This window comes from Oncorhynchus gorbuscha, linkage group LG03, assembly GCF_021184085.1.
Source record: "Oncorhynchus gorbuscha isolate QuinsamMale2020 ecotype Even-year linkage group LG03, OgorEven_v1.0, whole genome shotgun sequence".
Lineage (NCBI taxonomy): Eukaryota > Metazoa > Chordata > Actinopteri > Salmoniformes > Salmonidae > Oncorhynchus > Oncorhynchus gorbuscha.
This window is the reverse complement of record NC_060175.1, coordinates 44,339,930-44,364,380: the sequence shown is the minus strand read 5'-3', so window position 1 is coordinate 44,364,380 and position 24,451 is coordinate 44,339,930. Positions and strand designations below refer to the sequence as shown.

Sequence of the window (24,451 nt, the reverse complement as noted above, 5' to 3'; positions counted from 1 at the left end):
ACACACACACACACACACACACACACACACACACACACACACACACACACACACACACACACACACACACACACACACACACACACACACACACACACACACACACACACATTGTCTGTAATGCAGCAGGGGAGGGGCTGTGGAGTAGAGTGAATAGGTGGCATATGGCAGGTCCCTCTACAGGCCCACCGTTAGTCTGCCTGTCTTCACTCTGCTCCCCTCCTCTCTTCTCCTCTCCTGTTCTGTTAATTTCTCCCCTCAGCCTGACGGATGCGCCCCCAGAAAATGTGCACAACAGCAGCTTTCAAGGACACACTTCTTATTGTCTGTGTACATTACAGTAATGTGCGTAGGTGCATGTACAGTGTTTGTGTGTGTGTTGGGGGAATGTATGTGTGTGTCTTCATTTTCTATATTGACATTAAAACTAAACGATGGGGACGGCAAGCAGCCAGAATGGTGTGGTCATGCAGTTCGGACAGATGCTAGCTGACTGTGTGAGAGGGTCTCAGGAGACGTGAAAGTGTGGTAACCACACTCCGTGCTGTGTAGGGAGACATGTTGTACTGGAACCAGTAATGAGCCAGTAAAAGACTGGCCACTCGTGGACCTCCCAGTACCGTATGGTAGGGGAGAAACACTCCTCGTTTGTCCCAAACCAGCAGAGAACATTCCAGAATGGCAGAGTCAGGTTATGTTGGATGGTACCTCAGGGATTCTGAGGCATTCACATTTTGGTATGAGCAAGCGTTCACCGGAGAGCAACAATGTGCTCCTATCTTTGAATACAATTTTACTCAAAAGTCTCCTTAAATGTCTAAAACTGAACACATTTTATGCTATTCACCTTGGTGTTACTTTGAATAAGCAGCATGTGGATTGGACTGGGTGGCAGGGTAGCCTAGTGGTTAGAGCGTTGGACTAGTAACCGGAAGGTTGCGAGTTCAAACCCCGAGCTGACAAGGTACAAATCTGTCGTTCTGCCCCTGAACAGGCAGTTAACCCACTGTTCCCAGGCCGTCATTGAAAATAAGAATGTGTTCTTAACTGACTTGCCTGGTTCAATAAAGGTCAAATTAAAAATGGAAAAAAAACTGGAACCACGAAGGTCAGTATCAAATCATGTGTGTGGTCTTGCCTTACCTTTGGATGCCTCCGTTCCGTACGGGTTGCCCAGGCTGTCCGTCAGGTCAGGTAGCCAGGCGTCTCTGACTGCGGACTTGAAGACGTCACGGTTGTCGAGGCTCTGGATTGGCCGGAAGTTGCTCCTCAGGTATTCCACAGACTTCACATGGTCCTGCTGCTCTGTGGTGAAGATGGAGTAGAACGCCTCCAGCTAAAATAAAGAAAGAAAGAGAGAGGTAGAGAGGTAAAGAGAGAGGTAGAGAAAGAGAGGGGTAGAGAAAGAGAGAGGTAAAGAGAGAGGTAGAGAAAAGAGAGAGGTAGAGAAAGAGAGAGGTAAAGAGAGAGGTAAAGAGAGAGGTAGAGAAGAGGTAGAGAAAGAGAGAGGTAGAGAAAGAGAGAGGTAAAGAGAGAGGTAGAGAAAGAGAGAGGTAGAGAAAGAGAGAGGTAAAGAGAGAGGAGAAAGAGAGAGGTAGAGAAAGAGAGAGGTAGAGAAAGAGAGAGGTAGAGAAAGAGAGAGGTAGAGAAAGAGAGAGGTAGAGAAAGGTAAAAGAGAGGTAGAGAAAGAGAGAGGTAGAGAAAGAGAGAGGTAGAGAAAGATAAAGAGAGAGGTAGAGAAAGAGAGAGGTAGAGAAAGAGAGAGGTAGAGAAAGAGAGAGGTAGAGAAAGAGAAAGAGAGAGGTAGAGAAAGAGAGAGGTAGAGAAAGAGAGAGGTGGAGAAAGAGAGAGATAGAGAAAGAGAGAGGTAGAGAAAGAGAGAGGTAGAGAAAGAGAGAGGTAGAGAAAGAGAGAGGTAGAGAAAGAGAGAGGTAGAGAAAGAGAGAGGTAGAGAAAGAGAAAGAGAGAGGTAGAGAAAGAGAGAGGTGGAGAAAGAGAGAGGTGGAGAAAGAGAGAGGTGGAGAAAGAGAGAGGTAGAGAAAGAGAGAGGTAGAGAAAGCGAGAGGTAGAGAAAGAGAAAGAGAGAGGTAGAGAAAGAGAGAGACAGAGAAAGAGAGAGATATAGAAAGAGAGAGATATAGAAAGAGAGAGATAGAGAGAGGAAGAGATAGAGAAAGAGAGAGATAGAGAGAGGAAGACGGAAAACACACCTTAAGGAGGAGAGAAATGACCATAATACATGTTGAGGATATTGAAACCTCTGACATCATGTGAACTGGAAAATTGAATTCATGAGCTGATTTGTTTTGTTCATGGCATCTTTCAAGCAGCCAATGCCCAGTGAGATCCTATTTTCCTTTGCCCATACATGTGTAATGCTGTAATCTTGTTCCTAGCTGAGAGTCTAAGAGGCGTGAAGGGCCAAGCTAGCCCAGCCTAATCAGGGGAATAGCATTCATGAAGCAAACAGAAAAACACGAACAGCTGTCCCCCTCCTCTCCTCTCCTCTCCTCAGCCCAGAGAAGAACAACCACCACCACAGAATAACCACTATCTGACCAGGAGCAGAGACCTAGGAAATAATCACAATAATCTGCCGAGCGGTTTAAGAGCTGCTTAAGATGATGAGTGGAAAGTCTGTCCGTCAACATCATGATGACACGCTAACGGCTACAAAAACAACATGAGCTGAGACTGATCATGTGAAAAACACACAGTCGATTTCGAGTGAGAAAAAAGCGGACAGAGAAAGAGAGATGTAGGGAAGGAGGGTCTCATTTCCTCAGTGTGTGATTTGGTCAGGGAGTGGGAGTGAGGTTGTGGGATAAACAAGCAGTCGGTATGGTTACAGAGAGGGGGTTGGAACACTTCCCTGTCTGCTCGGTTCTGTGTGTGTTTACTAAGCAGACTGAGACTAGAGACCGAGGGAATACTCAGCTCAATGACTACCCCCTTCAGTGGCTGTGGAGGGTGTGTGTGTGTGTGTGTGTGTGTGTGTGTGTGTGTGTGTGTGTGTGTGTGTGTGTGTGTGTGTGTGTGTGTGTGTGTGTGTGTGTGTGTGTGTGTGTGTGTGTGTGTGTGTGTGTGTGTGTGTGTGTTTGTGTGTGTGTGTGTGTGTGTGCACCACAGATTTCTCTCATTTGACACTATAGGGAAGATGTATTCCAGCAGAATAGTAACATATATTCCATTCTTTGACAGGCCACATGTGATGTCCCTTAGGCTGTTGTTCTATAGGCTGCATTGGCCATCATGGCTGATCTGCTAAACATCAGTAACCTCCAGCCCTGGCACAGACAGCACAGGCTCAAGCCAGGCCGTGTCGAAGCAATACGCTGCTCTCCACCAAATCTCTTAATCAGACTAGAATCTGCTAATCCCTAATATGGCAACACCCTCCTGAAAAATCAGCTTATTCGGGTTGAAATCTCTTCCAGGCCTGCCAGAGGATTTCTGTCTTTGTGTGGAAATCACAGTGCGATTGGAGACTAATCCTTCCAGGAGTGACGCAGCACACACACACACACACACACACACACACACACACACACACACACACACACACACACACACACACACACACACACACACACACACACACACACACACACACACACACACACACACACACACACACACACACACACACACACACACACACACACACACACACACACACACACACACACACACACACACACACACACACTTCTGTGACTAGTGAGGAAGGCATCTGTGATGGGGAGAGCAGAGGGTTAAGTGGCCTGGCGTGGCACACACACACACTCACACACACTCACACAGTCCAGATGTTACAAGTGGAAGCATTTTAGGCAGAGCTGTCGCTATGGAATAGCTGAGCATCGATCTGCTTTAAAAGCCACCCTTAAGCTACATCTGTCACTCCCAATGACCTACTTCCACCACTGATCAAGAACAAAAGACTGAGATGGAGGGAGAGAGATGAAGACATAGACAGACAGGGGAGAGGGAGGGTCTTCTTTCCATGTTCTTTCATCTTGGCCAATGATGTTTTCTTCAAACCTCAGGACAGGGAAGGTGGTAACAATAGACTTCAAAGCCGAGTTGAATCAAATAAAAAAGATTGACTAATGGTCAGGGGTAAACATCCGGAGGATAGAGGATGGAGGATAGGAACGGTAGTGATAAAGGATCAAAGTGACAGGAAGGAAGGACATGCTGCCTGGATGGATAGAGCCCCTGTAAGTCCCTGTCCTATTCATCAACACGACTCAAACATCTCCCTGATTCTTCATCACCTCTGATGTGTCGACCCGGGTAGCTAGCTAGGTCTCCACCTCTCAGGAGAGTCTAAAAAAAGACTTCTTATACCAGGAAGCTCTGTAGAGGTGCTGTGAAAACCCCCATTGTATATTCCATATATATCCCAGAACATTATTCATTGTTGACTGGATCTCAGGCAAAATCAAATAATCCCAAAGGTCAGGCTCAGAGTTCCTCCATGCTGCTTTTCATCTTCTCTACTCTGCCTCTCTGCTCTCTTCTAATTCAGAGGATGACAACAGACAAATCCCTCTACTCTGCTACGAGACTCTGCTACGAGACACCTGCACCATTCACCTTGAGCTCCCATAAACACCCTATTGTAAAACATGTCTGCCATTTATCATTGTATTCAAGAGTAAAATAACATTTGCTCATTTAAAATGATCCTTCTACATAATATTGGAAATGTCCCCCATTAGAAACTGTGTTCATTTTACAGTAGTTTATAACAGTGAAGGTGTGCCTATCTTCTTCTGGCCGTGTGTGTGAATAACCGTTTTCCTTTTAGCTGTATACAGACAGTGGATGTCATGCTGGTTTTAAACAGGTTTTAAGTGTATGTGATAGTCTTGTTGCCGTACTGTGCATGCAGCTGCTGTGGCCGCCCACCTTTCTGCTAGCTATTGAGGGTGCATAGACCTATGTACCAGTGTGCCATTTTGCATTCAGCAGTAGGTTATGCTGTTGCTTATGGGTGGTTTGTCTTCAGCTGAGCTCTATGTAGCAGCTCTATGAAGCAGCCAGTATGTGATTTAGCCAGCCAGTATGTGATTTAGCCAGCCAGTATGTGATTTAGCCAGACAGTATGTGATTTAGCCAGACAGTATGTGATTTAGCCAGACAGTGTGTGATTTAGCCAGACAGTGTGTGATTTAGCCAGACAGTATGTGATTTAGCCAGACAGTGTGTAAGGGGAATATGAAGCTGACTAGCGGTGAGCTAGTGATATTCAATTGGTACAAAGCTTTATGTATGAGTGACCTATCTCTGCGTGGGCCCAGAGCCAGCACCTCTCCTCCACAGCTTTTGAGCTGTCTGGTCCTTGACTAAGCTTTGGCAGATAAACACGGTCTGCCACTGAGCACGCTCACAGGGGGCAACGCTCGACCACCCCTCAACACCACAGCCCACACATTCCCTCTCTCACAGTCCTTTTCCTCCTCTTCCTCTGCTTCTTTCTCTCTTTACCTCTCCATCTCTAGCCATCTCTCTTTTTCTCTCCTCTCAATATCTATTTTTCTCCCTTTCCCTCTTCCTCTCCTGCTGTGTCCCCTTATATAAAGCCAATACTTCTTCCACATTTGGCTTCTCTTAAGTAAACTCATTTGGCCTTATTAGAATGTAAGTTTGACAAATGTTCCCTGGACTGTTGGGGAGGAGAGAAGGACCCAGCGAGGCCAGGAACTGCACCATCCCATTACTAGACATGTTTGTCTCAACCCAGTCACAAATACAAACATCACACATTAGGTATGTGAGAAAATTACAGCTCCCGGAAGAGGGAGGCCATTAGTCAGAGGAAAGAAGTCAGTGTGTTGTGTTGTGTTGTGTGTGAGAGAGAGAGAGAGAGAGAGAGAGAGAGAGAGAGAGAGAGAGAGAGAGAGAGAGAGAGAGAGAGAGAGAGAGAGAGAGAGAGAGAGAGAGAGAGAGAGAGAGAGAGAGAGAGAGAGAGAGAGAGGAAGTGACTCGCCTGTTTGTAGGAGAGGAACACAGGTCTGTTGAAGACGATCCACTCTACCACCTTGCTGCAGGGTGGGGTGGTGAGAGAGCCTGTGTAGCGATAGTAACCGCCCAACGATGACGGCAACAGATCCCTCAGAACAAAGGGCTCCAGGAAGGTTTCTTTCTCTGTGGGAGAACAAGCACAAGGAATCAGTATTGACCATTCAGTCACATCACATACAGACACTATAAACATGTAGTATATATCTATACTACGATGCTTGTGAATGAGAAAATATCCTTTTTGATCGGAATAAACAGGGTCATGGGGATTTAGGTATAACCCTCTAGTACTGATGTAAGTAGTAAGGATTATTCAACCAGGCCTGAGACAGTGCTGCTGTGTGTAACCACTGAATCTGGCCCCAGTGTCCCAGGCTACATCAGAACCCAATGGAAGACTCAAGATTGACACAAAAATTCCCCTCTTATAGCTGATCAATCCCACTGAGGACAATCCGCCCATTTCCTTCCAAAATCCTTTTGTGATGGCAATGCTTACCAGTCAAAGGCAACGATGGTATCCACACTTTGCCCAGGATAGAGATAAAGAGAGAGGCAAACCTCTTGTGCCATAACTTTTCATGACCAACAATGAGGAGTCTACCCCCAACCCCTCAAAAATAGAGATAACAATGTAAATGACCTCCAAAGATGTGGAGAGGAAACCAAACAAAATGGCGGTATGAATCCTCCTGGCCCACATTTTCAATACATAACTAAACTGGGAATCCTATTGAGCAGGGTTGAAAAAGGGGCTTAGCGTGGTAGCAACGCACCACGAAGCCGCATCAGATTGGACGTGAATGGGAGAGCTGGGGGATTAAAGCCACTGCTGGAGAATGGAGGACAGAGAGAAGCAGGCACAGTAGCAGGGAAGGCACTATACTACTGCTTCTACCACAGCTGTACCACTAGCTAGGTTCACATGCTGTACTGTAGTCTACTGTGCACTAAGCTATTTCAGCCTTCAGAAATTCATTTCCAATCAGGGTTGGAGAGTGCAGAGTCAGTGGAGACTTCAAAGCCACTGTGAGTCGCTGAATTAATGGACTTGTAATGCCAGTGAGGAGCGGGGAGTTCATTTCAGCACTGTCACAGGAGACCACTGAGAAAGGACGGTTCACTGAGCTAACACTGAGCTAACACTGAGCTAACACTGAGCTAACACTGAGCTAACACTGAGCTAACACTGGACAATGTACATATACTGTACATACAGTACATGCAAGAGAATACAATGACGTACAGGGTTAGGGGAGTACAGTATGTCACCTCATCAGCCCCCCTCTCCTTTACGTCCGTCATATCCAGCATTAAGACACCACTGTATCACACAGCTGGGATGTGTTTATTAGTAGATACTTGAATCACTCCTAAATCTTCATATTATGCCCCAGTACTTTTTCACAGCTCAAATCCCCACGTCTTCAGACAGACAAAAGTCTGTGTCTTACGGCATATTTCAAATCAAATCAAATTGTATTGGTCACATACACATGGTTAGCAGATGTTAATGCGAGTGTAGCAAAATGCTTGTGCTTTTAGTTCCAACAGTGTAGAAATATCTAACAAGTAATCTAACAAATTCACAACGACGACCTTATACACACAAATGTAAAGGGATGAATATGTACAGTACATATAAATATATGGATGAGCGATGGCCATGCGGCATAGGCAAGATGCAGTAGATGGTATAGAATGCAGTATATGCATATGAGATGAGTAATCTAGGATATGAAAACATCAATAAATGGTGTTATTTGCAGTGACGAGTGATACCTTTATTAAATCCATTACTACATTTATTAAAGTGGCCAGAGATTTGAGTCTGTATGTTGGCAGCAGCCACTCTACGTTGGTGATGGCTGATGTCTGATGGCCTGGAGATTGTTTTTCAGTCTCTCGGTCACCAGCTTTGCAGCACCTGTTCTGACCTCACCTTCTGAATGAGAGCGGGGTGAACAGGCAGTGGCTCGGGTGTTTGTTGTCCTTGATGATCGTTTTGGCCTTCCGGTGACATGTAGGGGTCCTAGAGGGCAGGTAGTTTGCCCCCAGTGATGCGTTGTGCAGACCTCACTACCCCCTGGAGAGCTTGTGGTCGTGGGCGGAGCAGCTGCCGTACCAGGCGGTGAAAAGTTTGTGAGTGTTTTAGGTGACAAGCCAAATTCCTTCAGGCCCCTGAGGTTGAAGAGGAGCTGTTGCACCACCTTCACCAGGCTGTCTGTGTGGGTGGACCATTTCGGTTTGTCCGTGATCTGTACGCCGAGGAACTTAACTGTCCACCTTCTCCACTACTGTCCTGTCGATGTGGATGGGGGGATGCTCCCTCTGCTGTTTCCTGAAGTCCACGATCATCTCCTTTGTGTTGTTGTCATTGAGTGACACGTTATTGTCCTGACTCCACACTCCAAGGGCCCTCAACTCCTCCCTGTAGGCCGTCTCGTCGTTGTTGGTAATCAAGCCTACCACTGTAGTGTCGTCTGCAAACGTGATGATTGAGTTGGAGGCGCGCATGGCCACGCAGTCATGGATGAACAGGGAGCACAAGAGAGGGCTGAGAACACACCCAATGTAGCCTATGATTTGCATGTGTAGATGGGCACCCACTGTACTGAGTGTACCTTACAGAGTCTCCTGCACTCATCGCGTTTATTCAAATAGGATATGAATGAACAAAGGATTTTCATCGTTCCGGTAATATTAAAGCCAGACAACGCCTTGGGCATCATTTAATGTACATGCATGTGTTGACTGGCCCCAGCTTAAATCCACTCGCAACATCTATCTCCTGCACAAGAGATATCTGAGCTGTAAACTACACACAGACACATACACATGCATGGTCTCACACAAGCACACACACACACAGATTCTCACTACTGTGTCTGTAAGCACTTGGCGTCTCCTGATATGTGTCCTGAGGACGTGTCTTTGCGCCTAGATTCTGTACCGGCCCTTGACGTATAATTAAATATTAAGACTAAGTAACCTAATGGATGATTACTTGAGCAGACAGATTTCCTGTTCCACAGGCCCTGTGCTTAAAATAGCAGAGGAATGAGCTCCGTCGCCGCCACATTCATAATACAATTAAAAGACCTTCCTTTGAGCCACAGGAAACACACAGAGCCATTGAAAACAGTGGATGGCTTCACAACGTTCTCACAACAAATCTTCCTCTGACACTTCTAACAAGTGTTTGTTTGTGCGTCTACGTGTGGATGGATCCCAGGGAACGGGATAGGATGTGTTGCAGTGTTAGGATTTATTTCAGCAGCGGTGGCAACGATTGTGAGAAGGGTTGGTTGGGGGGGTGTTGTTGGATGACTGTGAGAAGGGTTGGTTGGGGGGGGGGTGTTGTTGGACGACTGTGAGAAGGGTTGGTTGGGGGGGTGTTGTTGGACGACTGTGAGAAGGGTTGGTTGGGGGGTGTTGTTGGACGACTGTGAGAAGGGTTGGTTGGGGGGTGTTGTTGACGACTGTGAGAAGGGTTGGTTGGGGGGGTGTTGTTGGACGACTGTGAGAAGGGTTGGTTGGGGGGTGTTGTTGGACGACTGTGAGAAGGGTTGGTTGGGGGGTGTTGTTTTGGACGACTGTGAGAAGGGGGGTGTTGTTGGACCACTGTGAGAAAGGTTGGTTGGGGGGTGTTGTTGGACGACTGTGAGAAGGGTTGGTTGGGGGGGGTGTTGTTGGACGACTGTGAGAAGGGTTGGTTGGGGGGGTGTTGTTGGACGACTGTGAGAAGGGTTGGTTGGGGGTGTTGTTGGACGACTGTGAGAAGGGTTGGTTGGGGGGGGTGTTGTTGGACGACTGTGAGAAGGGTTGGTTGGGGGTGTTGTTGGACGACTGTGAGAAGGGTTGGTTGGGGGGTGTTGTTGGACGACTGTGAGAAGGGTTGGTTGGGGGGTGTTGTTGGACGACTGTGAGAAGGGTTGGTTGGGGGGTGTTGTTGGACGACTGTGAGAAGGGTTGGTTGGGGGTGTTGTTGGACGACTGTGAGAAGGGTTGGTTGGGGGGGGGGGGGGTTGTGAGAAGGTCACTTCTGGGGCATTCTGACAGGAATGCCTGAAAATTAAATGATGTTCTCTTCTTTTGTTTCATTTTATCTCTTGAACCCAATGACATCACCGGACAATTCTATACTAACCCCAGAGATGATTGATCTAGAGTAACATTACTGTTTCATAGCTGACAATCTTTACATTAATCTATTAATAGGGTTGGCTCATAGAGATGGTTAGAAAACGCAACAAAGTATCTGTCCCATTATGGCGTCTGTGAGCATGGGTAGTGCTATTGAGGCCATCTCCACTTTGAAGTAGTCAATGTTCTTCTTCCATGAGATGGGAAAACACACTGAAAGGGTCCACACTGCCACCTGGAGTGTGTTGTTTGAACTGGTTTAAAGCCAATTTGAGGATTTACTGCCACCTGCAGTTATGGAATGTGTGCTCAAGAGTATAATACATTGGCTGTTCCTTCCTACTGACCTGGATGGAATTATGTGATCCTTCCTGAACCCAACACAATGCCACAAATGTCTCATGTTTTGAGGGAGCATACAATTGGCATGCTGACTGCAGGAATGTCCACCAGGGTTGTTGCCAGATAATTTAATGTTCATTTCTCTATGTGAAGACGATGTGTCGCGCTGCATGAGGCAGATGCTGGTCACACCAGATACTGACTGGTTTTCTGATCCACGCCCCTACCTTTTTTCTGTGACCAACAGATGCAAATCTGTATTCCCAGTCATGTGAAATCCATAGATTAGGGTCTAATGAACTGTAACTCAGTAAAATCGTAGAAATTTTTGCATAATTATTTGTGTTCAGTGTAGTTACATTGGAGGTTTCTGAAACGATCTGATGACAATCTGAGGAAGATATGTAACTTGTTGTAACTTGTCCCTGTGGTATTAAACGTCTCTGCAGAATAAAAATAAATAATAATGATAGTATTTATGTTTTTCAGTGGCGCCAACGATTAGCAGTGGAGGTGTGGCGCTGCTAAATGAAGATAGGGGAAACACTGTGTTGGAAGGAATAATTGTGTAGAATTTAGCATGTGTTTTGCTATTTGTTTGCTGGAAGTTTGTGTGTGAGTTTGTGAGTATGTGTGTGTATGAGGATGCTTAATTCAAATCCATAAATCTTGAGAATCTCCCTCCCTCCCTCCCTCCCTCCCTCCCTCCCTCCCTCCCTCCCTCCCTCCCTCCCTCCCTCCCTCCCTCCGTGCCTGTCCCCTCCCTGTCTGGGGGCGGCAGAGCTTAAAATACATCTCTCCATTCACAACTGGGAGACAGCAAGAGACAGGCCTGTCAGCGGGGGAGGAAAGGGGGAGATGAGGGAGGCGGGGGACCCCACGGTCATATCTGTCTCGGATAAAGACAGTGCATATCTCACCCCCCGTCACGCTGCCTGGCCCTGGGCACGCCACAGTCTGCCTCCTCTCTCCCAGCCTCTTCCTCCCTCTCTTCTCCCGTCACATTTACCTCGCTCCTTTTTGTCTTCCCCCAGCACACTCCCTTCTTTTCTGTTCTCTCCATTCACACGACCTCCCCTTCTCCTCTCCTCCTTTATACTGCCATCATCACACTCCCTCTGTCCTGTCCTCCCTCATGTTCCCTCCCATTTTCCCATTTCCAGTCACACTCCCTCTCTCCTCCTCTCTCATCCAATCATATCTCCACCCTCTCACCACAGGACACCGCCAGAGCCCTCAGCAATAACACATGGCATCAAAGACACGAAGGCAACGGGACTATCATTGTGACTGTCATGGTGACTATCATTGTGACTGTCATGGTGACAGTCATTGTGACTGTCATGGTGACTGTCATTGTGAAATTGGAGGGGAGGATAATTATGATATTGATGATGATGGCTTTCACTGGTTACACAAAAAATAACGTGACAACGAAGATGTTATCATCATCATCATTACTGTCATTACCATCATCATCACCATCTTGCAATATAGTTCTGCATTGTTTTACAATACAGATATATAGCTCTGTCCGTAAGACAAATTCTTATTGTATTAGTATTTCAAAGTTACACAGTCCTTCTACATCAGTGAGAGCTCAGTGAATCAAAGATCAGAGTAGTCTTTATCTTAGCCTGTCGAGTGCCTTAAGCCTTCACCCTTATAACACAATTCATGTCAGATTTAGCAGCTTTATCTCATATCAGAGTTCAAACAATTACCCAACTATAATCACTACACCAAGGACACACCCATATCCCTCTGGTCTCATCCAGACAAGGCTTGAATTGTCTCTCGCCGATCTGCTAAAAATTGTGGGCAGAACCAACATTAATATTCCTAATAGTTTATTTTGTCTGTCGGGACTCCTGGGGGCAACCCGGGGTATGTTCGATAATTAGGCAGTTGCAAAAAAAATGGACTACCCAATTACTGAAACACGAGTGAAAAGGAGATGAGATATTACGGTGTTAAATGCAACAATGTTGTTATCCTCAATGAACAAATGTTGGTCAATGACTGGTCAATTCATAGTCCCTCCTGGAATGATTGGGTGATGGAAGTGTCACTCACCATGATGGACTACGCCCCTCAGGCCATGGATAATGGGGTCCACTGCTGGGTTGTCCTTCAGTCCCACCTGACAACAGGAGAGGAGAGAGGAGCAGGAGACACACATTAGAACCTGGGTTATATCTAATACATTGAAATCTAACATTGATTCAACACCCTCTGATACTTTCACCCAACAAAGAGAGAAAACAGGAGTTACAGAAAGAGAGGGAGAGAGAGAGGATAGAGAGGGGGAAGAGAGGGAGGGAGGATAGAGAGGGGAGAGAGAGGAGAGAGAAAGAGAAAGAAAGAGAGAAAGAAAGAGAGAGAGAGAGAGAGAGAGAGAGAGAGAGAGAGAGAGAGAGAGAGAGAGAGAGAGAGAGAGAGAGAGAGAGAGTGGGAGGGCAGGGAGAGAGAGAGGGAGAGAGGATAGGGGGGGGGTAGAGAGGGGAGAGAGAGGATAGAGAGGGGGAGTCAATTTCTTGTAGAGTGAGTACAATCTAGTATGGTGAGAACAATCAGAGTCAATCAGAAGTCTGTTTGACCTGAGCCGGAGGAGCAATACACATGACGTCAATGGACTCTATAACTATGTAGGTCATACAGCTAGCCAAACAGGCACGCACTCAGGCACTCAGAATATGTTTTTAAAACACAGCTGAAATGGGGTGACAGATAGTCCATGTCTGTGAGCAGCAGAGCAGCAGGTAAATTAGGGAGAAAATGACTGTGATTAGCACTACTGAGCGCTGGAGGAAGATGCAAAAATACACATCATTACCCTACGTCATTATTTCATCTCACAGAAAGGTTGAAAAGAGTGTTAAAAACAGGATTGCTATCTTTTTCCTGGCACTCAGCAGGGGGAGACAAGGAAAGGAAGCCATCTTTAAGTATTGGGACAAAGCCCCACACTGAGTTTCAACGCACTTCAATGGTGTCCTTTCCTTTTCTCCCCACATGGAGAGACGAGGAAGACCCCTCCTGCAGGACATCATTGTAAATAGCATCAGAGACTAACCTAACAGTTACAGGTGCAACCTTCGCTGCTACCTTCTTTCCTTCCTTCCTTCCTCACCCTCCCAAGGCACTCCTTTGTTCTTCACTGGCCCACTAAGTCCATGGTCTTAATTATTCAAAAATGTGTACATTTCTGAGTAAATTCTGGCATACTTGGATTTGCTTCCACAACAAATTCTTAGGACTTATAGATACAGTGGGGCAAGAAAGTATTTCGTCAGCCACCAATTGTGCAAGTTCTCCCACTTAAAAATATGAGAGAGGCCTGTAATATTCATCATAGGTACACTTCAACTATGACAGACAAAATTAGCAAAAAAATCCAGAAAATCATGTTGTAGGATTTGTAATGAATTTATTTGCAAATTATGGTGGAAAATAAGTATTTAGTCACCTACAAACAAGCAAGATTTCTGGCTCTCACAGACCTGTAACTTCTTCTTTAAGAGGCTCCTCTGTCCACTCTGTCCTCTGTCCACTCTTTATCAGTATAAAAGACACCTGTTCACAACCTCAAACAGTCACACTCCAAACTCCACTATGGCCAAGACCAAAGAGCTGTCAGAAACAAAATTGTAGACCTGCACCAGGCTGGGAAGACTGAATCTGCAATAGGTAAGCAGCTTGGTTTGAAGAAATCAACTGTGGGAGCAATTATTAGGAAATGGAAGACATACAAGACCACTGATAATCTCCCAAGATCTGGGGCTCCACGCAAGATCTCACCCCGTGGGGTCAAAATGATCACAAGAACGGTGAGCAAAAATCCCAGAACCACACAGGGGGATCTAGTGAATGACCTGCAGAGAGCTGGGACCAAAGTAACAAAGACTACCATCAGTAACACACTACGCCGCCAGGGACTCAAATCCTGCAGTGCCAGACGTGTCCCCCTGCTTAAGCCAGTACATGTCCAGGCCCGTCTGAAGTTTGCTAGAGAGCATTTGGATGATCCAGAAGAAGATTGGGAGAATGTCATATGGTCAGATGAAACCAAAATAGAAATTTTTGGTAAAAACTCAACTCGTCGTGTTACTACAATGGAACATATGAATTGTTGTTTAATATTTTGTTCATCAATAGATTTCGTTTTTTAAAATTTTATCTCCTGCCTTGGTATTGGCTCTGAGTTTAAATAGGCTATGATGTTGTGATTCTATCACACAGCAATACTGTAGCCTGCACATACTGTCAAATATTTTAAATTGGCTACCAGTCTATTTACTTTCGAGCATGTTTGGCTATTGAATGAGCGATGTATAAATGGTAGGCTAATAATGGTTGTGTAGCGGGAATAAACCAATAAACCAGTCATGTCACAAAGCAGACATGTCCTGCAATGTGATCATGATTTAGGCCTATCTAACACAAGTAAAAGAAACACATGCTGCCATATGGACTCCTCACCAACGGCCAATGCATCTGTTTTATCATTAGGCGTACGCTATACTGTTTTTATTCACCAACCATTTTTATAATTCACTTCAAAATAACAATATTTGCTTGGAATTACAATTGATCAACCACTAGAAGTTGTACGAACGCATGGTCTGAGTTTTGTGCGACGATACGCACACTTTACCGTCAAGTTCAAAATGGATAAATACCAACTTTTGCGGGAAAAAATAGTGCACGCAAGGTTTAGAGTCTTTTATGGTACGCACGCACCTTCGATAAATGAGGCCCCAGGTCTCAGCCACCTCCGTTAACTCCCACTCTGATGTGTCGTAACCACCCACTGTCTTCCTCTGTTCCTCTGTTCGCACTCACTGTGTGAGGCATCGTACATCTACCACAATCCTTTGAGTTCTCTCCCACTGCACCTCTTTTCTTTAAAAAAAAATCATGTTTTTGGCAGATGGCAAACCACAGAGAGCTCTGAATGACTGTATCTGCACTGGGGGTTTATTTAAGCAGAGCCATGCGCCAAATCTGCCTACCTAAGACAGCCCTCTGCCAAGAACGACAGAGGGAGAGAGATGGCTTCAAAGATAGAGACGGGGGGGGTTAGGAGAAAAAGAGAACGGGAGGGAGGCAGAAAGAGAAAGATGGAGAGCGTGACCATGGGAATTATAGTTTCATTATTAATAATTGTCTGTTAAAGCCTGCAGCACTGTCCCCTGGGGACCTTCTCCGTGGGGTTACATGCTGTGTCTGTTCCTACATGGCCAGTACCTCAGCACAGTGCCTCTCCCCATGCAGGCAGTCTGACTCAGGCAAACGACACCATAGAGACACGGCAGAAAGACCAGGCCAGAGCCACATGACATCTCATCTTGCTATCATCCATCCAACAGCCCTGATGCACATGCATTTCCCTTCTCAGTGACACCAGTGCTAAAGAAGAGCTGTGTGCTTACGGCTTTTGGATTTTTATTATATGTATTCCCACGTAAAAATGGCAACTCCGATCAATTAAGAGAAGCGTATTATGCGGCGATATCAACTTAAAGTGCTCCATCTTGTTTCTGAGGATGGTGACGTCGGTGGCAGTCGATTCTTCAAGCTGACGAATGTCCCGCTGTAACCAAGGTGACTGGTGACAGAGAGAGGAAGCAGAGACAAAGTGTCTAGGCCGTCCCGCTTCATCAACAACTAGCCTGGCTGGAGGGCCAAAACCCTATTACAGTACCAGGCCTTGCCTCCTCCTCAATTTACTACTTAACGAATGGCTAACACCAACAAGTGCACAATTGTAGGAATTCCTTTATCTCTGTTCAAATCTGGAGCTCATTTCTCATTAAGGTTGAACTCTGCTGAACTGGTAGCAGCACTGTGACATTATAATTGAGATAATTGATACAGTGAGGAATGGAGAGTCACCTAAACGAAAGACAAAACACTCCTCCATCACCTAAAAGACACTGCCTCTCCTTAATGTACTGTACACCGTGGCTGAGTTAATCAGAAGTAAACTTCCTGTTACATTAGTAAAGCTTGCTCCAGTAAGTATTAAACCTCTGAGAGCGATGCTGGGCCTGGGTCTGCTCTGCTCACACGTGTGTATCTGAATGAGCGTACGGTGAATCACTGAGCATGTAGACTGTAAATAAGCCAATAAAACTGTAATGATAGATGTTACTACCACAATCTATTTCAATCAAGGTGCGAGGGTGGGCCGTAAAGGCAATGGGAGCCGCTGCCCTGAGAGCTCACGTGAGCCGATAGGGACAATTTGTTATGTATGGCAACCGACATCATTTAATTAATACGTGCTACAGCTAGAGGAGAACAATCTAATCACCACACACACACACACACACACACACACACACACACACACACACACACACACACACACACACACACACACACACACACACACACACACACACACACACACACACACACACACACACACACACACACACACACACACACACACACACACACACACACACACACACACACACACACACACACACGCTGACTGAGACACACGCACATTCACTGACAGCGATGTATACACACGCATAGACAGGCAGAGGTGTCCATACACATGAACTCTCCATGAAGGGGGTCACTTGATTGATAAATGGCTTCAGTTATTAGAGCTACAACGATAAACCGGAAATTACCGACATCTTGCTAACTCATACCGAAGACATTTTGCATACATTTGAATTCGCAAGTTCACATACACTTTAGCCAAATACATTTGGCTAATAGTAGATAGAATGATATAATTCAGCTTTTATTTCTTTCATCACATTCCCAGTGGGTCAGAAATGTACATACACTCAATTAATATTTGGTAGCATTTCCTTTAAATTGTTTAAATTGAGTCAAATGTTTTGGGGAGCCTTCCACAAGCTTCCCACAATAAGTTGGGTGAATTTTGTCCCATTCCTCTTGACAGAGCTGGTGTAACTAAGTGTAACTGAGTAGCCTCGTTCATTAGTGGGGGGAAATGAATGGAGACAAAGAAAATGCTGTCCCAGAAATCCAAGAACAATAACTGCCAAAGAAGGACGCTGTGTCAGTTGTTTGGGCTTATTTTGGTTTTAAACCTAGTGACAATGAGCAGGGTGAGGCAGTGTGCTTGAACTGTAGCAACCACTCAAGGTAACAGAAGCAACATCTCCTCCATTTGTAACACAACATGACGAATGCATGGCAAAGAAAAACTATGCCGACAAGCGTCATGACAAGAATCGTCTGCACACACAACTCCCTATCCAACACACTCACTGATGGAATGAAATAACAGATAACGTACCACATCGCAAAAGACACAGCCCCAAATTCAACAGTTGAACAAAGTGGGTTCAAGAAGATGGTTCACACTCTGGACAAGAAATAGGAAACGCCACGTACAGGACAGCATCGGATCTGAAACAGGTGCACTATTTCACATCAACAAAGGGAGCCCTATATGTCATTGACACTGTGCTACATCCCATGTCGACTGGAAGCTGTGCAGCAGGTGCTAGCAGAGCAGACTGCCTACTTTCCAGAGGAACACACTGGGGAGATAATAGCCCAGGTCAGGGGTCAGGGGCCAGGGGCTGCAGGACTCGCTAGCAGCCCTGGATCAGCCAAAGGAGAAGCAGGTGTGCACCACAACAGACGGTGGGGCAAAAGTGGTGAAAGCCACCAAACTAAATGGACAGGGCTGCAGTGTTGAGACCATCGACTTCACCTCGCCATCGGTATTTATTTTGAGCAAAAAGTCACAGGCCGACATTTTGATTGTGTTTGAAGCAAATAATATGCTGAATTTACCAAACACCAATATACTAGTGGAGAAGAACTTGGTATGAAATACTTTTACATTTAAAATAAGAAATAAATGCATAACTAAATGAATGTTTAAAATACGAGTATTTTTCTGACGCAGCATTATATCATCTTATAAATCATATGCTGGGTTACCTGGTAACCAAACTTAGGATAATATATCATGCCAATTTCTTTGACATGGTGTAAAAATAGAGCTAATGGAGAGTAACTGTGCACCTCCCCCAAAATGTTTTTTATTGCAATTTATCTTTTAACACAAAATAATTGTCAATTTATCGCCCAGAACTAGTAGTTATTGTGTGTATTGATTTGTTCTCTGTAAGCAGTGAGGTTGCTATTAGCCAGTAGACTGCCTTGATGTTGTGTGGATATGCAGCCTGGTGGGGTTGTGTAACTTGGCAGGAGAGGAGAGGAGCTTTAAGGTTATCACCATAAAGGGAAGCCTCACTTTTGAACAGGATACCTCATCACGATAACCACCCCGAGTGATACATCCACTCTCCAAGTCTACCAGATACTGGCTATCTGGCAATCAGTTTGGGGGCTCATTGTGTGTGTGTGTATGTGTGTTTGTGTGAAAATAAGTCTATCAGTTTCTCTGTGCTCTGCATTCTACATTGGGCGTTGTTACAGTGGTTCTTCCTTTAAAAGTTGCAGCGTACTGCGGCGCAGCTTGCATAGTGCCGCAGAATTATATCGCACGTTATTTAAGTGTGAACCACTGGTACCATTAATGCTAGTTAGTGCTAGTTTGACCACCAGAAGGCATATTTGAGAAGCATTTGATAGCCTTCAATAGTGGCTGTACTAGAGAATGCAGGCATGCGGGAGATCGAGGTTCAATTCCCTGATGGGGAGGAAGGAGTAGGCTGTCTGTCATGTTTTGTCATTTATTATCTTGTCTTGTCCCTGTGCTTCCCATTCTATTCGTTTCCCTCTGCTGGTCTTATTAGGTTCTTTCCCTCTTTCTATCCCTCTCTCTCCCCCTCCCTCTCTCACTCTCTCGCTCTCTCTTCTCTCTATCGTTCCGTTCCTGCTCCCAGCTGTTCCCATTCCCCTAATCAATCATTTAGTCTTCCCACACCTGTTCCCGATCCTTTCCCCTGATTAGAGTCCCTATTTCTTCCTTTGTGTTCCGTTCCTGTCCTGTCGGTTCCTTGTCTAGAATTCACCGTGCTGTGTTTGTGTATCGCCCTGTCGTGTCGTGTTTTCCTCAGATGCTGCGTGGTGAGCAGGTGTCTGAGTCTGTCTGGTTCAAGTGCCTTCCCGAGGCAACCTGCTGCTCACCTGCTGTTCAAGATCGAGTCTCCAGTTTGTCCTCGTCATTTCGAGTGAAAGTTGTGTTTTTTGTTTGTATTTACTTTACTGGATTAAAGACTCTGTTTTCGCCAAGTCGCTTTTGGGTCCTCTTTCACCTGCATGACAGAAGGAACCGACCAAGGAATGGACCCAGCGACTTCAGACGCTCGTTACACTGCCGTCGAGATCCAAGGAGCCATGCTCGGCAGACACGAGCAGGAATTGTCTGCTGCTCGCCATGCCGTGGAGAACCTGGCCGCTCAGGTTTCCGACCTCTCTGGACAGTTCCAGAGTCTACGTCTCGTGCCACCTGTTACTTCCTGGCCTGCCGAGCCTCCAGAACCTAGGGTTAATAACCCACCTTGCTACTCCGGGCAGCCCACTGAGTGCCGCTCCTTTCTCACGCAGTGTGAGATTGTGTTCTCTCTCCAACCCAACACATACTCTAGAGAGAGAGCTCGGGTTGCTTACGTCATTTCACTCCTTACTGGCCGGGCTCGAGAATGGGGCACAGCTATCTGGGAGGCAAGGGCTGATTGCTCTAACAAGTTCCAGAACTTTAAAGAGGAGATGATTTGGGTTTTTGACCGTTCAGTTTTTGTTAGGGAGGCTTCTAGGGCCCTGGCTTCCTTATGCCAAGGTGAACGGTCCATAACGGATTATTCTATTGAGTTTCGCACTCTTGCTGCCTCTAGTGAGTGGAACGAGCCGGCGCTGCTCGCTCGTTTTCTGGAGGGACTCCACGCAGTGGTTAAGGATGAGATTCTCTCCCGGGAGGTTCCTTCAGATGTGGACTCTTTGATTGCTCTCGCCATCCGCATAGAACGACGGGTAGATCTTCGTCACCGGGCTCGTGGAAGAGAGCTCGCATCAACGGTGTTTCCCTGCTCCGCATCGCAACCATCTCCCTCCTCTGGCTCAGAGTCTGAGCCCATGCAGCTGGGAGGGATTCGCATCTCGACTAAGGAGAGGGAACGGAGGATCACCAACCGCCTGTGCCTCTATTGCGGAGTTGCTGGACATTTTGTTAATTCATGTCCAGTAAAGCCAGAGCTCATCTGTAAGCGGAGGGCTACAGGTGAGCGCAACTACTCAAGTCTCTCCATCAAAATCCTGTACTACTTTGTCGGTCCATCTACGCTGGACCGGTTCGGGTGCTACATGTAGTGCCTTGATAGACTCTGGGGCTGAGGGTTGTTTCATGGACGAAGCATGGGTTCGGAAACATGACATTCCTTTCAGAGAGTTAGAGAAGCCTACGCCCATGTTCGCCTTAGATGGTAGTCATCTTCCCAGTATCAGATTTGAGACACTACCTTTAACCCTCACAGTATCTGGTAACCACAGTGAGACTATTTCTTTTTTGATTTTTCGTTCACCGTTTACACCTGTTGTTTTGGGTCATCCCTGGCTAGTATGTCATAATCCTTCTATTAATTGGTCTAGTAATTCTATCCTATCCTGGAACGTTTCTTGTCATGTGAAGTGTTTAATGTCTGCCATCCCTCCCGTTTCTTCTGTCCCTACTTCTCAGGAGGAACCTGGCGATTTGACAGGAGTGCCGGAGGAATATCATGATCTGCGCACGGTCTTCAGTCGGTCCCGAGCCAACTCCCTTCCTCCTCACCGGTCGTATGATTGTAGTATTGATCTCCTTCCGGGGACCACTCCTCCTCGGGGTAGACTATACTCTCTGTCGGCTCCCGAACGTAAGGCTCTCGAGGATTATTTGTCTGTGTCTCTTGACGCCGGTACCATAGTGCCTTCTTCCTCTCCGGCCGGGGCGGGGTTCTTTTGTTAAGAAGAAGGACGGTACTCTGCGCCCCTGCGTGGATTATCGAGGGCTGAATGACATAACGGTTAAGAATCGTTATCCGCTTCCCCTTATGTCATCAGCCTTCGAGATTCTGCAGGGAGCCAGGTGCTTTACTAAGTTGGACCTTCGTAACGCTTACCATCTCGTGCGCATCAGAGAGGGGGACGAGTGGAAAACGGCGTTTAACACTCCGTTAGGGCATTTTGAGTACCGGGTTCTGCCGTTTGGTCTCGCCAATGCGCCAGCTGTTTTTCAGGCATTAGTTAATGATGTTCTGAGAGACATGCTGAACATCTTTGTTTTTGTCTATCTTGACGATATCCTGATTTTTCTCCGTCACTCGAGATTCATGTTCAGCACGTTCGACGTGTTCTACAGCGCCTTTTAGAGAATTGTCTCTACGTAAAGTCTGAGAAGTGCTCTTTTCATGTCTCCTCCGTTACTTTTCTCGGTTCCGTTATTTCCGCTGAAGGCATTCAGATGGATTCCGCTAAGGTCCAAGCTGTCAGTGATTGGCCCGTTCCAAGGTCACGTGTCGAGTTGCAGCGCTTTTTAGGTTTCGCTAATTTCTATCGGCGTTTCATTCGTAATTTCGGTCAAGTTGCTGCCCCTCTCACAGCTCTTACTTCTGTCAAGACGTGTTTTAAGTGGTCCGGTTCCGCCCAGGGAGCTTTTGATCTTCTAAAAGAACGTTTTACGTCCGCTCCTATCCTCGTTACTCCTGACGTCACTAGACAATTCATTGTCGAGGTTGACGCTTCAGAGGTAGGCGTGGGAGCCATTCTATCCCAGCGCTTCCAGTCTGACGATAAGGTTCATCCTTGCGCTTATTTTTCTCATCGCCTGTCGCCATCTGAGCGCAACTATGATGTGGGTAACCGTGAACTGCTCGCCATCCGCTTAGCCCTAGGCGAATGGCGACAGTGGTTGGAGGGGGCGACCGTTCCTTTTGTCGTTTGGACAGACCATAAGAACCTTGAGTACATCCATTCTGCCAAACGACTTAATGCCCGTCAAGCTCGTTGGGCGTTGTTTTTCGCTCGTTTCGAGTTTGTGATTTCTTACCGTCCGGGTAGCAAGAACACCAAGCCTGATGCCTTATCCCGTCTGTTTAGTTCTTCTGTGGCTTCTACTGATCCCGAGGGGATTCTTCCTTATGGGCGTGTTGTCGGGTTAACAGTCTGGGGAATTGAAAGACAGGTTAAGCAAGCACTCACGCACACTGCGTCGCCGCGCGCTTGTCCTAGTAACCTCCTTTTCGTTCCTGTTTCCACTCGTCTGGCTGTTCTTCAGTGGGCTCACTCTGCCAAGTTAGCTGGTCATCCCGGTGTTCGAGGCACTCTTGCGTCTATTCGCCAGCGCTTTTGGTGGCCGACTCAGGAGCGTGACACGCGCCGTTTCGTGGCTGCTTGTTCGGACTGCGCGCAGACTAAGTCGGGTAACTCTCCTCCTGCCGGTCGTCTCAGACCGCTCCCCATTCCTTCTCGACCATGGTCTCACATCGCCCTAGACTTCATTACCGGTCTGCCTTTGTCTGCGGGGAAGACTGTGATTCTTACGGTTGTCGATAGGTTCTCTAAGGCGGCACATTTCATTCCCTCGCTAAACTTCCTTCCGCTAAGGAGACGGCACAAATCATTATCGAGAATGTATTCAGAATTCATGGCCTCCCGTTAGACGCCGTTTCAGACAGAGGCCCGCAATTCACGTCACAGTTTTGGAGGGAGTTCTGTCGTTTGATTGGTGCGTCCGTCAGTCTCTCTTCCGGGTTTCATCCCCAGTCTAACGGTCAAGCAGAGAGGGCCAATCAGACGATTGGTCGCATACTACGCAGCCTTTCTTTCAGAAACCCTGCGTCTTGGGCAGAACAGCTCCCCTGGGCAGAATACGCTCACAATTCGCTTCCTTCGTCTGCTACCGGGTTATCTCCGTTTCAGAGTAGTCTGGGTTACCAGCCTCCTCTGTTCTCATCCCAGCTTGCCGAGTCCAGCGTTCCCTCCGCTCAAGCGTTTGTCCAACGTTGTGAGCGCACCTGGAGGAGGGTGAGGTCTGCACTTTGCCGTTACAGGGCACAGACTGTGAGAGCCGCCAATAAACGCAGGATTAAGAGTCCAAGGTATTGTTGCGGCCAGAGAGTGTGGCTTTCCACTCGCAACCTTCCTCTTACGACAGCTTCTCGTAAGTTGACTCCGCGGTTCATTGGTCCGTTCCGTGTCTCCCAGGTCGTCAATCCTGTCGCTGTGCGACTGCTTCTTCCGCGACATCTTCGTCGCGTCCATCCTGTCTTCCATGTCTCCTGTGTCAAGCCCTTTCTTCGCACCCCCGTTCGTCTTCCCTCCCCCCTCCCGTCCTTGTCGAGAGCGCACCTATTTACAAGGTACATAAGATCATGGACATGCGTTCTCGGGGACGGGGTCACCAATACTTAGTGGATTGGGAGGGTTACGGTCCTGAGGAGAGGAGTTGGGTTCCGTCTCGGGACGTGCTGGACCGTTCACTCATTGATGATTTCCTCCGTTGCCGCCAGGATTTCTCCTCGAGTGCGCCAGGAGGCGCTCGGTGAGTGGGGGGGTACTGTCATGTTTTGTCATTTATTATCTTGTCTTGTCCCTGTGCTTCCCATTCTATTCGTTTCCCTCTGCTGGTCTTATTAGGTTCTTTCCCTCTTTCTATCCCTCTCTCTCCCCCTCCCTCTCTCACTCTCTCGCTCTCTCTTCTCTCTATCGTTCCGTTCCTGCTCCCAGCTGTTCCCATTCCCCTAATCAATCATTTAGTCTTCCCACACCTGTTCCCGATCCTTTCCCCTGATTAGAGTCCCTATTTCTTCCTTTGTGTTCCGTTCCTGTCCTGTCGGTTCCTTGTCTAGAATTCACCGTGCTGTGTTTGTGTATCGCCCTGTCGTGTCGTGTTTTCCTCAGATGCTGCGTGGTGAGCAGGTGTCTGAGTCTGTCTGGTTCAAGTGCCTTCCCGAGGCAACCTGCTGTTCACCTGCTGTTC

The 24,451-nt window shown here is 46.9% G+C and overlaps 1 protein-coding gene across 1 annotated transcript in view; it reads right to left on the bottom strand.

Moving 5' to 3' along the window:
- Window positions 1-24,451, bottom strand: part of LOC124031417 (receptor-type tyrosine-protein phosphatase gamma-like) — a 306,478-nt gene that overhangs the window by 43,138 nt on the left and 238,889 nt on the right. Inside the window, exons 6-8 of the mRNA XM_046342630.1 lie at window positions 12,598-12,664; window positions 5,999-6,156; window positions 1,144-1,336 (exon numbers count right to left, since the gene is read on the bottom strand). Of these exons, the coding sequence (XP_046198586.1) occupies window positions 1,144-1,336; window positions 5,999-6,156; window positions 12,598-12,664 (418 nt within the window). The remainder of the gene's footprint in view (window positions 1-1,143; window positions 1,337-5,998; window positions 6,157-12,597; window positions 12,665-24,451) is intronic.